The 13,859-nt window shown below is 36.3% G+C and overlaps 2 protein-coding genes across 2 annotated transcripts; one reads left to right on the top strand and one right to left on the bottom strand.

The window, feature by feature from the left end:
- The first annotated feature begins 3,028 nt into the window (after nucleotides 1–3,028).
- On the top strand, nucleotides 3,029–5,367 carry LOC114472284 (putative nuclease HARBI1). Its single transcript, XM_028461484.1, has 4 exons — nucleotides 3,029–3,818; nucleotides 3,879–3,991; nucleotides 4,120–4,231; nucleotides 4,945–5,367. The coding sequence occupies exons 1-4, from the start codon at nucleotides 3,380–3,382 to the stop codon at nucleotides 5,319–5,321; spliced, it is 1,041 nt and encodes a 346-aa protein (XP_028317285.1). The 5' UTR covers nucleotides 3,029–3,379; the 3' UTR covers nucleotides 5,322–5,367.
- Nucleotides 5,368–9,829: 4,462 nt separating this feature from the next.
- On the bottom strand, nucleotides 9,830–13,269 carry mrpl24 (mitochondrial ribosomal protein L24). The gene is made up of 6 exons (XM_028461197.1): nucleotides 13,130–13,269; nucleotides 12,876–13,062; nucleotides 12,072–12,167; nucleotides 11,056–11,159; nucleotides 10,822–10,952; nucleotides 9,830–10,205 (listed from the first exon to the last, which is right to left on the bottom strand). The coding sequence occupies exons 2-6, from the start codon at nucleotides 13,056–13,058 to the stop codon at nucleotides 10,069–10,071; spliced, it is 651 nt and encodes a 216-aa protein (XP_028316998.1). The 5' UTR covers nucleotides 13,059–13,062; nucleotides 13,130–13,269; the 3' UTR covers nucleotides 9,830–10,068.
- Between the last annotated feature and the right edge of the window lie 590 nt (nucleotides 13,270–13,859).

Raw genomic sequence — 13,859 nt, 5'->3', positions numbered from 1 at the left:
ACTGGTATTACAACACAACACTATGGGGTTCCAAGTGTAAATTTTTTTTATATAAAAGTTATAATTATTTATCTCACTTTTCTCATATTTAGCACATTTTCCTACATTTAACACAACATTTAACCACATATATAGAGGTAAAAAAAAAAAACCCATTAAATCTAAATATATAAATCTAAATGTAAATGGTATATGTTATATCTAAATGTTGAATCTATATCTAAATTTTAAATCTAAGTCTAAATGTTATATGTTATATCTAAATGTTAAATCTAAGTCTAAATGTTAAATCTTATATATAAATGTTAAATGTTAAATCTAAATGTTAAATCTTATGGGTGCAGAATGAAAATTTTTACAACATTTTAGACATCCCAAAAAGACAAAATAAGAAAGAGGGCCCCGAACCATAGACCTTTGGCTTAACAGCGCACCTCCTTATCCATTCAGCTACCGTAGCTACATATGCAGCAGGAGATCTCAGCATGTCACATCACATTAACACACACCGACAAACTACGGGATTGAAATACCTTTTAATAAATGTGTTGCACTGTTGTGTTGCGGGAGTGTACTGTGAAGGGCAGGTCGTCCACCTGCCATGGCCACGCGCTCAATCTCTGCCGCACGGAAAGAACCAGCCATGCATATCACCCAGCCAAGCATTGGTGAAGAGGTGGGTGGGAGTGGTTTTATGTGTCTCTGCTTGTGTATTGGTTGAGGTTACAAGGGGCGGGGTCAATTAGCATATGTGCGAAACATTTAAGTTTCACATTTAGATTTAGATTTAACATTTAACATTTAGATTTAGATTTAAAATTTTACATTTAACATCTAGATTTTCTATTTAACATTTAGATATGATATATAAAATTTAGATTTAGATTTAAACATTTAGATTTAACATTTAACATTTAGATTTAACATTTAGATTTAGATTTAATATTTAGATTTAACATTTAGATTTAATGGGTTTTTTTTTTTACCTCTATATATGTGGTTAAATGTTGTGTTAAATGTAGGAAAATGTGCTAAATATGATAAAAGTGAGATAAATAATGAAAATGTGTTTGCTAAAAATTTTATACTAAATTTTTACACTTGGCACCCCATACAACACACATTTTTTTTCTCCCCTATTTTTCTTCTTTTAAAGATCTATTTATCTCATGCATTGCTTTGCATTCATCCCACTCAGGTTCAACCTCATCATTTTGACCTCAGCAGCTACAATTTTAGACAACATCACATAATTAGATAATATGGCATATGATAAGCATACTGGAAATGTGTTTTTATACAAATAAGTTTTAAATACACATAAAAACTGTTTCTTAGGGTTCGGTTTAGGTTATAACCCTATATCACAACAACTTTTAGGGTTAGGTTTAGGGTAAGGTTTAGTCTTAGTCACGTGACCTAAACTGGCCAATGACTGACCCAAACTGCACAAATAGGGGCGCTGCATACGGATAGAATGTTGGTATATTGATTTGACAACCGTACGAATAGCCACTGCCTATTTTTAATACTTCACCAGGTTATTGAGTTAGTTTATACTGTTGCAGTATTTACAGCATTCGTTCTCTGAGAATCTCTTCCATACTCAAGTAAAATTGATACTGTGACTGAAATATCCTGAGCTTAATCGAAAATCGAATTAAATCCCGAATCGATTTGCGAGTTACTTGTACTTCGGTAACGGTACCAATAGCACCGGGGGTTGTCCGTACGTCAACCGTACAAATAGACACTTTCTTAAAAATATTCATATTTACAGCACTGCATTACACAGTCATCAGACGTTAAATAATCAGTTTTGTCATTCAATATTGAAGGTTCAATGGAAAATCAATTTACATCGGTTAATCTTTTTTTTTGGCTGAGCTTGGCCATGTGTCACATAATAATTAATAAAACAAATTTAAGTTGCTTCTTAAAGCAATGTTCTGTGATTATGTGAGACATTGGAAGACCACGCAACCCTCCTTTAAATGTGGAACTATTTAGATGAAATTCAGGGCTAAGTTGAACATGTAGATAAAATAGTGCATATTTCCACTTACCAGCTGAGTATCCAGACCTCTGCAAACAGACTGAATGGTGCTTTGTGGTGTGAGGAGCTGCAGATCTGAGGAATCTCACAGTCAGATAACAGCAGAAATATAATGTTTTTCAGCCACGTCCACTGTCACGATGACCCAGATGGATATGAATCCAGGGATCAGGGAGATGTCGCCACAAGCAGGTAAAAGGAAAACTTGCCTGGAGCAGTGTGAGTGTTCTCATTCATTTTTAAAGCTGCTGGTTGACTGATTTATATTTGTTGATGAAAATTAGCTACTTTTTAACGGTTGATTTTGTCATGATTACATTTGTTGGCCATTAGCGTTAGTCTTGTTTTATTGTTGAGGGGTTTTTTTTTTCCTTCTTCTTTCATTTCATCATTTTAAAAGTAGAGTGTGGTGTTTTCACTGAATCTGAGAGCTGTTTACTCTGAGCTACGTATGTGTTGCTCACAGAAGGATTTAACATTCTATTCTACACTTCACAGGAAGCTTGTGCTGTTGCTGTAGCCGCTTTAACATTTATTAGCTGCCCTGGATATTTGTAAGAGATATATGTTAATGAAATTCCTCTGAGTCAAAATGAATATTGTAAATATCTACAATGTCATTCTGCGAAGGGAAAATTGTCTAACTTCTCCCATCCATGTCAATACATCACTACAAACATTTCTACACTACTAGTGTAGAATACTAGTAATATTTTTACTAATTCTAGTCAAATTTTTAATTAACATCTTTACAATTTGTTAATACTTTATAGTTGAATATATATAAATATAAAGTTTATGCACAAATAACATTATAAATTATTTTATTTTTTTTTCATATGTATTTTTTATATAGTATTTAATGACAGACTACTTTTTGGGTAGGAATGGGGAAACTGAGGCCTTATTTTAACTAGCTAACCATTAGCACAATTCCTTCCGTCCGGCAGGTGGCGGTAATGCTTCCCGCCATTCCAACCCAAAGCGGAAGTGGAAGACATCCAAAAACTAGAAGAAGAAGAAGAAGAAGAAGGATCTGTCTTTTTCTTGTTTTTGTGATAACTCTGAGCGTCAAAAGCCTGATATGAAGAGGACAACTCCTTGTTTTATGTTTTACAAACCTAAATATTTTAAACCTGACAGTGAGCCGTTGCTGTAGACGGTTTTATAACATTAAATCAGTGTTGCTGCAGTAACTGATTGTAAACAAAAGCACCTGTTCACCAGGAGCAGGTTTAAAATTCCCTAAGTTTCTATAATTTCCTCAGAGACGTTCATTTAAATGCTCAGTGTGCTGAAGTAAACAAACACACTGAGCTGGAAATGGCGTGTCCTTTTCTGGAAAACCCCATTGATGAAGGAGCAAAGTTACTCCGCAGAGAGCTCAACATCCGTCGGGAGATGATTTTCAAACCACGAATGAATATCTTATCGTTCCCGGATAAGGTTTTGACTGAGAGATATCGTTTTACACTGGAGTCCATACGGTATCTGGTTGATCTGATCGGACCCTACATCAGCCACAGAACCCGTAGAGGACGTGCTCTCACAGCCGAGCAGACCCTGTGTGTCGCCCTGCGCTTCTTCACCAACGGCAGCTTTCTGTACAACGTGGGCGATTCAGAGCGAATTAGTAAATCCACTGTTAGCAGATCAGTGAGATCAGTGTGTCTAGCTCTGAAAAAACTCTCCCGGATGTTTATCGTCTTCCCTGGACACAAACCAGTCAGTCAAATAAAGGAGGAGTTCCACAAAATTGCAGGTAAATCATATTAATGCACAGTTTTTATGTATACATAAGTTTTTTTTTGTTTTTTTTTAGGGTTTCCCAGTGTGATTGGCTGTATTGATGGGACACATGTTCATATTAAATCCCCTGCAGTCAGTGAAGGTGACTATATCAACAGAAAGTCCACCCACAGTATTAATGTGCAGGTAAACCACACGTGGTCTCCAAATGTCATAAATGTCTTTTTTTTTTTTTTTTTTTAAAGAGAGCAATGATTTCTTATATATATTTGAGATAAATAAATCCAGTGTAATGTATTCTAAACTTCGTCTAGATCGCTTGTGATGCATCACAAATAATCACCAATGTTGACACAAAGTGGCCCGGATCAATTCATGAGTCAAAGATCTTTCCGGAGTCGAGTCTGAACACCAGGTTTGAGAGGGGTAGGTTCAGGTTGATCCAACTTTACTTTACCTGATGTCTGCATCTTTGCTCATCATAACACATCGATTCAAAATGAAGTCACATACTGTATGACAAATGTTAGAACGAAATGATCTCAAACAAATGTCATATAAGTATCCGACTACATTTATTTCAACCTAGACATCTCTAAATCTCTTGTACGGCCTTCTTATTGTCACATCTTAAGATACTCATGATTTTTATCTAAGAAACCAAGTATATAAACTGAGCTTTTTGATGTGAATATAGTTATCACCTCTCACCACCTATTTTTAATGTGAACAGTAAGATCTTATCATTTAGGAGATCAAGATGCTGCAAATGGTGTATATGGCACATGTGACATTATGATTATTTACAAATTAAGGGGTACAGATATGTATGAAAAACCCAAAACAGAAATTACGTGTATTTTGGTTAAAAGTATTTATTTGTGGCATAATTGTGCTGATCAACAAACACTGTCATACACCATTAGTTTTAAATAATTGTTTAAGTTTTAATTTTTACAAATGTGTTTCTTATCTCCATTAAGTTTTACCAAATGTTTAATTTGATCTGAATTTGGACTAAGGGTTTTAGGTCAGGTAAAATAAGCAGACATGTCCCTAATCCTTTTTATTTTTACAATAGTTTTTCTTAGTTTATCATTAATATTTATAACTATTTTTCATTTTTCAATGTCTTCCAGGTGAGTTTGATGGTTTTCTCCTGGGTGATAGGGCGTACCAGTGTAACCAACACCTATTAACGCCCTACGCTGACCCTAAACCAGGCCCCCAGCAGCACTTTAATGAAGCCCACAGTAGGACAATAGCCTGTGTGCAGAACACCATAGAGCTGCTTAAAACCCGTTTTCAGTGCCTGCACCACCTGAGAGTCACTCCTGAGAGGGCCAGGGACATTATTGTGGCGTGTGTCGTTTTACATAACATTGCCATCATTAAAGGAGAGAAATTTCCAGCACGACATGAAGAAACGGCTGACGAGGACCCAATCCGCCCGGCTGATCTACAGGAAGGCAAAGAACAGCGAGACGCCGTTTGTAGAAGTCATTTCAGTTCGTGAACGCACAGAAAACACATGGAGTGCAATAAAGATGATTTGTACATATGTTATGCCTTATTTTCTTTTTTTATACAAAAGAAACAGTTCAAACAGGTGGAATTGTTTTACTAGTTATATGCAACCATGCAATTAACTCTTAAGTTATTGAAAATACAAAAGGATGGAATGGCGTTTCTGGCTATAGGTGGACTATCTACTTATATAGAACACTATGAGCCACTAGGGACAAAAGCTGAGTCCTCAGTTTGGCTTTGAGTCAAAAGCAGAAGAGAATGTATTCACTTTTATAGATTAGTGCCAAGATGGGCAACTTTTATCACAGCAGAGCCACAAAAATGTGATTCTCTAATCAAAGGGCCAAATTATCAACTTTCACATCAGCATTTAGAATAATGACCAATCTGAGCATTAATACAGGAACAATCAAAGGGTTTTGTTTGTTTTTGTTGTCATTTTATATATTTTTCTCTCATTTTGTGTGTTTTTGTTATGTGCTTTTGTGCGTATTTGGAGTCATTTTGTGTATTTTTATGGTCCTATATTTTTGTTATTTCGTGCATTTTGGTGTCATTTGCTCTCTTTTTTGTGTGTAATTTTGTGTCTGAGTTGTTTTGTGTGTTTACCTTAGGATCTGCATGGTTATAATCAAGCAATTTATTTAATGAGGGGCTGTTATACAGAATTTCTCATATACATATATATTGATATTAAGTAGGTATCTTTTTTGTGACATACTGTACATAAATGAGCATCCACATCAGGTTAGCATTCATGAACAGTTCAAGATCAGAAGTCAGATTTGGTTTCATTACTAAAAGCTCAAAATGAAGTCAGATGAGAGTTTTTCTATTCCTAATTGCAGCACTTAGAGGTTGTATACAAAGACCCTCGGATAGGATATCTTACTAAATTAAACCCAACAAAGTCTGTATACAAACTAACGCTACATTTTCATGCAGGCCTTCAAACAATCAGCCTATAATTAGACTATCATTACAATGTAGCTGCACTCAGATCAAGTGAGTCAGAAGCTCCAATTTTACCTTCAAGTGTAATCAGATGCTGTGAATTTGTTCATGTTTATGTTATTTGTGGACAATCTGTGCAGAGACTGAGAATCAGTCCAAGAAAAAGAGATTAGAACATTAAGAACAAGAAGCTTCAATAAATAATGTCCCCATGATTCTAATCATTCTATCTTTACCTTTTATTAATCTTCCAACACGTTTGCTTTGCGTGTGTGGTAGTTATAGCCCCTCCCCCCCAAAAAAAATGTATATAAAAAATTACCAGCCACCCTAATTTGTTGCAAAAATGTCACAAACACAATATTCAATGAATCACTAAAATATAGTTGAACAGATTTATAAAATACAAGCAATGGATATGGAGTCATTAGTTTATTGCAGTTTTTTTCAACCTAAGGGTCAGGACCCAATGTGGGGTCTCCTGGAATTAAAATGGGGTCGCCAATAATGTCTAGTAACTGTAAAAATAAAAAAATAAATAAAAAATAGGTAAAAAAAGGATTGAAATTGTATTTTCTTTGAATTATTATTATTTTATAAATACACATCACACACAATAAATATCAAAATCCTGTATCCTATACTGAAACTTTTTCAAATATAAATCTAGTTCAAATAAAATCCAGTATAAAAACATCTGATGTGGATCACTTGTCACTTTGTTACTAATCCTGACTACTCTGTATTTGTAACACTTTAATAAACATGATCAAAAACCAATTCTAGAAAAAAAAATGTCTCTGGGGTCGCCGGACATTTGTGATATTAAAATGGGGTCACGACCCAAAAAAAGGTTAGGAACTTCTGGGTTAATGTAAAGAAAAAAGAAATCTTATTTAATAATGTGAGAATACAAGTATAGTTTCCAGGAAAAAAAAAAAAAAAGTGTACATAACTTACAGTAGGTGCTCAACAAGATGGTTTGTCCTCAGGGCCCACAATGTGGTGCTACGCCCCTGGCCCTGCCACGTGCAGCCTGCATCACCAGGTGGAATTCATTATAGGACCAAATGTGACTCAGCACTTCATTTTTTATGTATTCCTAATTCAACCTGAGTCACACCAGTGGTCCCGCATGGGTTACCAGAAGTGCTGTCAGATTACCACTAACTAGTGATTGGAAAAGCGTTTAAAACTGCTTTTCTCCCCGCAGAGGCCAACGCTCCCAATAAATGTCTGACTTGTGTCTAAATGGAAATAAAACAGAAGCACCAGAAAGGCTCAGCTTTAACGTTGCTCTAACCCCTGAGAGGAAAACCACCAAACACTAATGCAATGACAGAACAGACTATGCATCCATTTTCCTCCCACAAAAGAAAAAAACCTCAAATCCCAGTTTCCGCTGACTGGGTGCTTTTATTCCCTCTGGGTTGCAGAGGTGAACTGGATCAGGAGGGATGAATCTGAAGAAAACTGCTGCAAACCTCCACATGCTGAGAAATGCAACGTGGCCGGATTTCTACATGATGTTACTGCTTTGTTACATTTGATTTAACAAACAAAAACGAGTTAGTGTGAGAGAGAATGGTGTTAAATGAACTAATCAGAATCTCTGTGCTGATCAGTGATAAACAGAGGTGGGATGATGGACAAAGCTCACGAATACGATGGACGATAATTGGCTCACGACAGCCATACAATATTTTTGGAAAGGGAAAAAAAGACCAAAATTAAGCGTGCTTTTATTTGACTTTAACTCTGGACATACTCACACTTACTCTGTACAAAACCTTTCCAACTCAAGAGGAATATAAAATAAGACCAAAGACCATTCACGCCAGTCTAAAATTAAAACCATGTCAACCTCGTGACGATCTGCAAAAAAATATTCCTGTCCGCCTATAAACTTTGCATACATTTTCTAAAAAACATCAAACTAAATCAGTCAACTCAACCCAGATTTAAGTTATGATCATGTTGTTTGGCATGTCTACATTTTCTGGCAACAATTGAGACCTTTGGAAACTGATTACGTCTTATGTCAAGTTTCATTTTGTCTTCTTTTCTGAAGCAATATGCTAAGGTTTCATTCATCCAGACAATTTTTTTTGAGGTATTTTACTTTGATACTCCTGACAGGCTTCCTCAGCGGCGTCTGCTGATCGCTTTTATGTTTCCTTCTGAAAATAACAAGTTTGCAATATCAGACCAGCATAAAATAAAATATTACATCACGGTTAGGGACAATGCAAAGATAACGGAGACAGAAGGAAGCAAACACAAACGCTGGAAGCAGAGCTTTAACATCAACAGGGATGAGGGAACATTTGGACTCTCTCACAGGAGGAACGCTGTTTTCCAGACACAGCGACAGACAGGGGACGTAGCCAGCCTGAGAGAACTGCCAAGTTGGCCACAACCAGAAATTACTCATAAGGACACATCAAAGCAATCAGCAGATGCCTATGAGAAAGACTGACAGTTGGAAGTTGAAACATCTCAGGAGATCAAAGTAAATTTCCTGAAAAAAAGTTGTTTGAAGAAATGAAACCTGGAAATATTACAGTAAGTCTCCTGCAGATGAAAAGTCTTGCTTGGGACAGATCATACAGTAGTGAGGAGTGTAACCCATTGAGCTATTAATTACATAGCACGCATTTGTAGAGGGTCTGATAGGAGCTGCTGCTTACAGTAACAACATTTTACACATATAAACGTAGTGAATTCATTTACAGAGCAGGACAGAAGAAGCTTTAAGTAAAAGGTTAAGGAGAGAAACTCTTTATAAAGCTAAATAAAAGCTTATCTACAGTTAGTGTGGCAGTAAAAATCGAATAAAGCGTGGAAAAAAGGAAGATGTACACTTTAACGTCCGTTAGCTACAGTGCTAACTGTACCATTGCTGCCTTTGTCGCAGACCGCGGCTACTTTCATACGAGATAATACTTAGAACTGAAAACACGTCACACACTGTAGACTGTAGCTGTTAAGCCAAGTGAGGCGAGCGTGGCCTGTATTTATACCAGACAGTCTGATGCGTCTTCTCCCTTCATGTCATTTTTTCCCTCTTCCTCTGGCACAGTAGAAACGCTGACTCACCCATCTTTGGGTTTTCTGAGGGCTGTATATCTGTGCTTTTGTGACATAATGCAACTATTTTTAGCCACATTCAGACTAAAGGTGCAAGATTTAGGATTGTAAGGCGAGTCAACGCCTGTATGATCTGAAATACACGTCCAATGTATCAACATAATATTTATAAATTACAGAGGAAAGAATGGCACAAGTCATGAATTCAAATTATTAAAAGCTCATTGTGGCAAATTTTAAATCAAATATTTTCTCTTTCTTTTTTAGGAATTTTAATTGACCAACTGGTGATACAAAGTGAGATGTTAAGTTATTTCTGAATGTTAATGGTACCCTATTACATATTTACTATTTTAAATTATCTTATTTCATGACCATTAATGTACATATTTTTCAATTGGTTCTAGATAACGTGAGTCCCAAAATTTATCTCCAGCAACACAATGTGAAACATTTCCTTCACTGAAATATTTATTCACTGTTGTATTGACACATTTACAGACGGGCATTATTTCCTCTCTGTGTCAGTTTTTACAGCTCGTTTTCTTTTCTTTCAAATGTTGCATTAGCATTTTCTTACTCTTGGCTTCCCCTCACCGTCTTTGTGTGTCTTGACCTTCAACCGTGTTCCGAGTCCCTGGGAGAACTGGAGGCTCACACAGGAGCCAGAGTGTCTGTGGTTTGTTGGGTCAGTACCAGTAAGACGTCCGGTGCCTCCTGTCCTCCTGGATACCCAGTTTCTCCATCACTTCTTCCTGCAGGGTTTTAAGCGAGGGTTGGTAAGTCTTTTCCAGAGCGTCTTCAGGACTTGTGTCTTTTGGTCCATCTAAGAAAAAGGGAAAAATACTCAAATCAAACACTTTGAAAAGTGAAAATAACTATATATGGGTTTAAAATCAATGTGAGTAACAGTTATGGTTCCAAACAAAAACACATTAAACATCCATGGCAGAGATGGGCAACTTTTAGCACAAAAATGTGATTGTCCAATGAAAGGGCCACAGAATAGACTTATGACCAATCACAGAACATACAAGATAGAACTAAGGTCTCTGTGTGTTCTTGATGATGTCATTTTGTATACTTTTAGTTGTTATTTTGTCTGCTTTTCTTCAATTTACTGTATTATTTTGTGGTGGTTTTGAGTAATATTTTTAGAGTCAGGTAGTATTTATTTTAGGGGCCGTCCAAAATTAGACCAAGGGTCACATGTGGCTCCCAGCCTGCAGTTTGCCCATGGACAATCTAAGAGAATAAAAAGTGTGACGATAAAAATACAATAAAACATTTTTTAAAAACTGATTGCAGCCGTTTCTGTTGAGTCAGCACAACCTGGGAAAAAAAAAAACTCCAGTTTAATGCTGACTGGTAGAAACTACTGGAATAAATGTTTGCCATTGGGAGGAATTATCCTCCAACAAACGCACAGCACACACACTCACCTTTCCACTGCTCAGGCACAATGCCGTCTCGTCGTTCCACCACCGGCTTTGGGATGATTCGACCCGTCCTAAGTGACACTCGAACTCGTTCACCTTCCTCTGTGAACTTCCACTCCACCTCTGTGGGCTTTCTGTGGCATCATCAAGAAAACATGTTAATTAAATAATATCACCTAATGACTTTAGATGTGTAGTTAAGATCTCCCCACTGGAATGTGAGTCAGTGGACTGTACCTGTCGGCGGGATCGATGAGTGCTATATTCTGGAGCAGAAGAGGAGCCTCAGATGCGATGTAGGTCCCACGGTAATCATCAGACTTTCCAATATACCTGTAATGCTTCACAATTGAGCAAAAGAATCAAAGTTTTACAACTTCTTTTTTTTTTGTGCAAAAAAAAAAAAAAACTGGCATGTGTGCCGTAAAAGTTTGCACTTCTCACAGCAAAATGTGCAGACATGGTGATTAAAAAACAAAACAAAACCCCTAAAACCTGTAATAATTAAACAAAAACAGAAGTTCACACCCACCATCAGTAGTTTATTGCTACTGATCTGACTCCATCTGGTGGTGAGGTTGAAAAAGTAATAGTTTTTGTTTTTTATGCAGCTTTAACCCCTAAATCCAGTGACATAAATGATCAAAGGTGCAGGAGTGACCTTGAACAAAACTTTTAAACCTCACAGCTTCCAGAAAAAAGAGATTCTTAACGCAACATACATTTCCTGGTTAAATAAAGGTTTACTTAAAAAAACAACAACAACGAACAGTTTAAACTTTTCATTTACACACAGCATCACTAAAGGCAGCATCTCCCAAACCTTTGCCATCCAACGATCATTCACATGGAAAAAATGGTTCTTCCCCAAATAATCATCACACTAATTACAAATGTTTGTAGCTTTATATTTACTCTGACATACTCTAGCGATTATCTGCATTTTATGACTACTTTAGACTGAGAGGAATTAAAGAGAGAATCATTTTCATGATACTAAATGCAGAACTTATAATAATGTCATTTTATAACATCCTAATGCTAATATATGTAAGCATGGTGGTCACTTAGATTTAAAAAAAAAAAACAAAAAAAAAACAAACAGTTTTTTATGAGCCTGAATATCAATTTCTACATTTTGTATTTTGTTTGAGTCCTGGTTTATGGCTAATGAACAATCTCAGAACCCTAGTTTTATTAAAAAGTATAATGTTCTCCGACGGTTTTCAAAACAAACTAAAAGCTGTCCTTACAGTGTTCAGTCCTTCCAGGATCACCCAGTTTCTGCGTCTAAAGACTTGGATGACTTTCCCCTGTTTCCCTTTATCCTTCCCTGCAAGAATCTCCACCTGAGAATCAGAGAACAACATTCAAAATCAGGATTAAAACACAACCTAACAATGAAAGGTATTGGAATAAGATTTTTAAAATGTTCAGCTTTGGTCCTGGAGGGTCGCTGTCTGGAGAACTCAGAGAGATTACAGTAGAGTGAGACATGATTCCCTTTGCACTGGATCTTCTTTAATTATTAAAAAAAATATATATAAATAAATAAATAAATCTGTGCATCTTAAGAGCATTTAATTGATCAAATCTTTTTCGGAGGAGTGCCTAAAGAGGTTTATTAAATGTTTTTTTAATTTAACACAAGTTTGTTCATTCAATGTATATAGTAGTGATTCACAACTAAATAAATCTAAATTGCATGCATAATAAAATAACTTTTATTTTAATTGTGGTATCATACAGAAAACACTAACCCTAACCCCCTATTACTGTGTGATGGTTTCACGTACTGAGTTTATATCAGCACTGAGAATAATAATCCAATAAACAAATAGTAGTAGCATAAATTAATTTCCCGGTAGTGCGCATGCTCATAAACGATCTGACCCATGAGAACTTATACCATGACACGGGTACGGCTTTCTTTTAAAAACTAGTCTCCTTCAAAATAAAAGAACCGTATTTGAACTATGATTCGAACCTAGGCAAGAGAACCCCACTGTACATGCTGTTAACCAGACCACTCCGTTGTTGTTGTTAGCCTCTCTCACCATGTCTCCTTTAAGCACGGACCAGTCCTTTGCTTCCAGCGGCTCCACGAACACCTTCCTCCGTTTCTTCCCCGGAGGATTCCGCCTCTTAGCGGCCTCAGTCCACGGCCTGTTTGTCCCGTAGCGGTAGTCTTTGGGCACCACGGCCCGGGCTGCCATCGCCAGCACTGCAGTCAGTCTCATTGTGCTGTAATAAAGCAAATAGTAGTCCGCACCTATGCGTTATTTCAGAGAAGCTACAAAACCGCTTTTACCCTCTGTTGTCAATGTCACACGTGAGACTGTGGACAGCGACACCTAGCGGTGCGGAGGTCTTCTTCTTCTTCTTCTTCTGTGCAACAGATTTGAAGTGCGTTTAGCTCCCCCTGCTGGACTGGATTATACAACAGGTCGTTAAGAGGAAGAGAAGAACTATACTAAAATGTTTAAAATGATGAATGATGTTTACCTTACAAAAGTATTATTGAGACAGAGATTTAGTTTGGGTGTTGGTTACTGTGTGTTTTGTTTAGTTAGGACTGGTTGGTTTCAATCTAAAGGGATTAAAGGGTTTACTGTATCCGATGTAAATTTGACTCGTTTGTTAAGGATAAGATAACTGATTTTGGAACGACCTTAAACTTTAAGCCAATTCGTTAGGAGGTAGATTTGTGTCTCCATTATTCAATCAAAAAAAACTTCTTTAAAAAAAAAAAAAAAAATTTCAATCAAAAAGTTTACTTCAATCAAAAATTGATACTTCCAATCAAAGCAAAAAGTGTTCAAATGCAAAAAAAAATATTTGAGATCCAAACAATTGCATTTGAACATTTTTTGTTGAAGTCATCTTTTTTGTATTTGGGCCACATTATGTGTAGTACATTTGTGTCTTTATTATTCAATCAAAAAACTAAATTTTTAAAGAAAAATTTAAAAATGTTCAATAATAAAGACGTAAATTTACCTCCATAAATTCTCTCTTCATGGAAAAAAAGCCTCTAGATT

This window comes from Gouania willdenowi, chromosome 11 (genome assembly GCF_900634775.1).
Source record: "Gouania willdenowi chromosome 11, fGouWil2.1, whole genome shotgun sequence".
Taxonomy (NCBI): domain Eukaryota; kingdom Metazoa; phylum Chordata; class Actinopteri; order Blenniiformes; family Gobiesocidae; genus Gouania; species Gouania willdenowi.
This window is presented reverse-complemented; position numbering and strand designations above follow the sequence as displayed.

Excerpts from the sequence above, each read along its gene's own strand:
- mrpl24 (XM_028461197.1), bottom strand. The coding sequence starts at position 13,058 with ATGAGACTGACTGCAGTGCTGGCGATGGCAGCCCGGGCCGTGGTGCCC. Across the intron at positions 12,168-12,875 it reads CCGTGCTTAAAGGAGACATG|GTGGAGATTCTTGCAGGGAA; the intron begins GTGAGAGAGGCT and ends TCTGATTCTCAG. Across the intron at positions 11,160-12,071 it reads TCCTGGAAGGACTGAACACT|CATTACAGGTATATTGGAAA; the intron begins GTAAGGACAGCT and ends TCAATTGTGAAG.
- LOC114472284 (XM_028461484.1), top strand. The coding sequence starts at position 3,380 with ATGGCGTGTCCTTTTCTGGAAAACCCCATTGATGAAGGAGCAAAGTTA. Across the intron at positions 3,819-3,878 it reads GGAGTTCCACAAAATTGCAG|GGTTTCCCAGTGTGATTGGC; the intron begins GTAAATCATATT and ends GTTTTTTTTTAG. Across the intron at positions 4,232-4,944 it reads GAACACCAGGTTTGAGAGGG|GTGAGTTTGATGGTTTTCTC; the intron begins GTAGGTTCAGGT and ends AATGTCTTCCAG.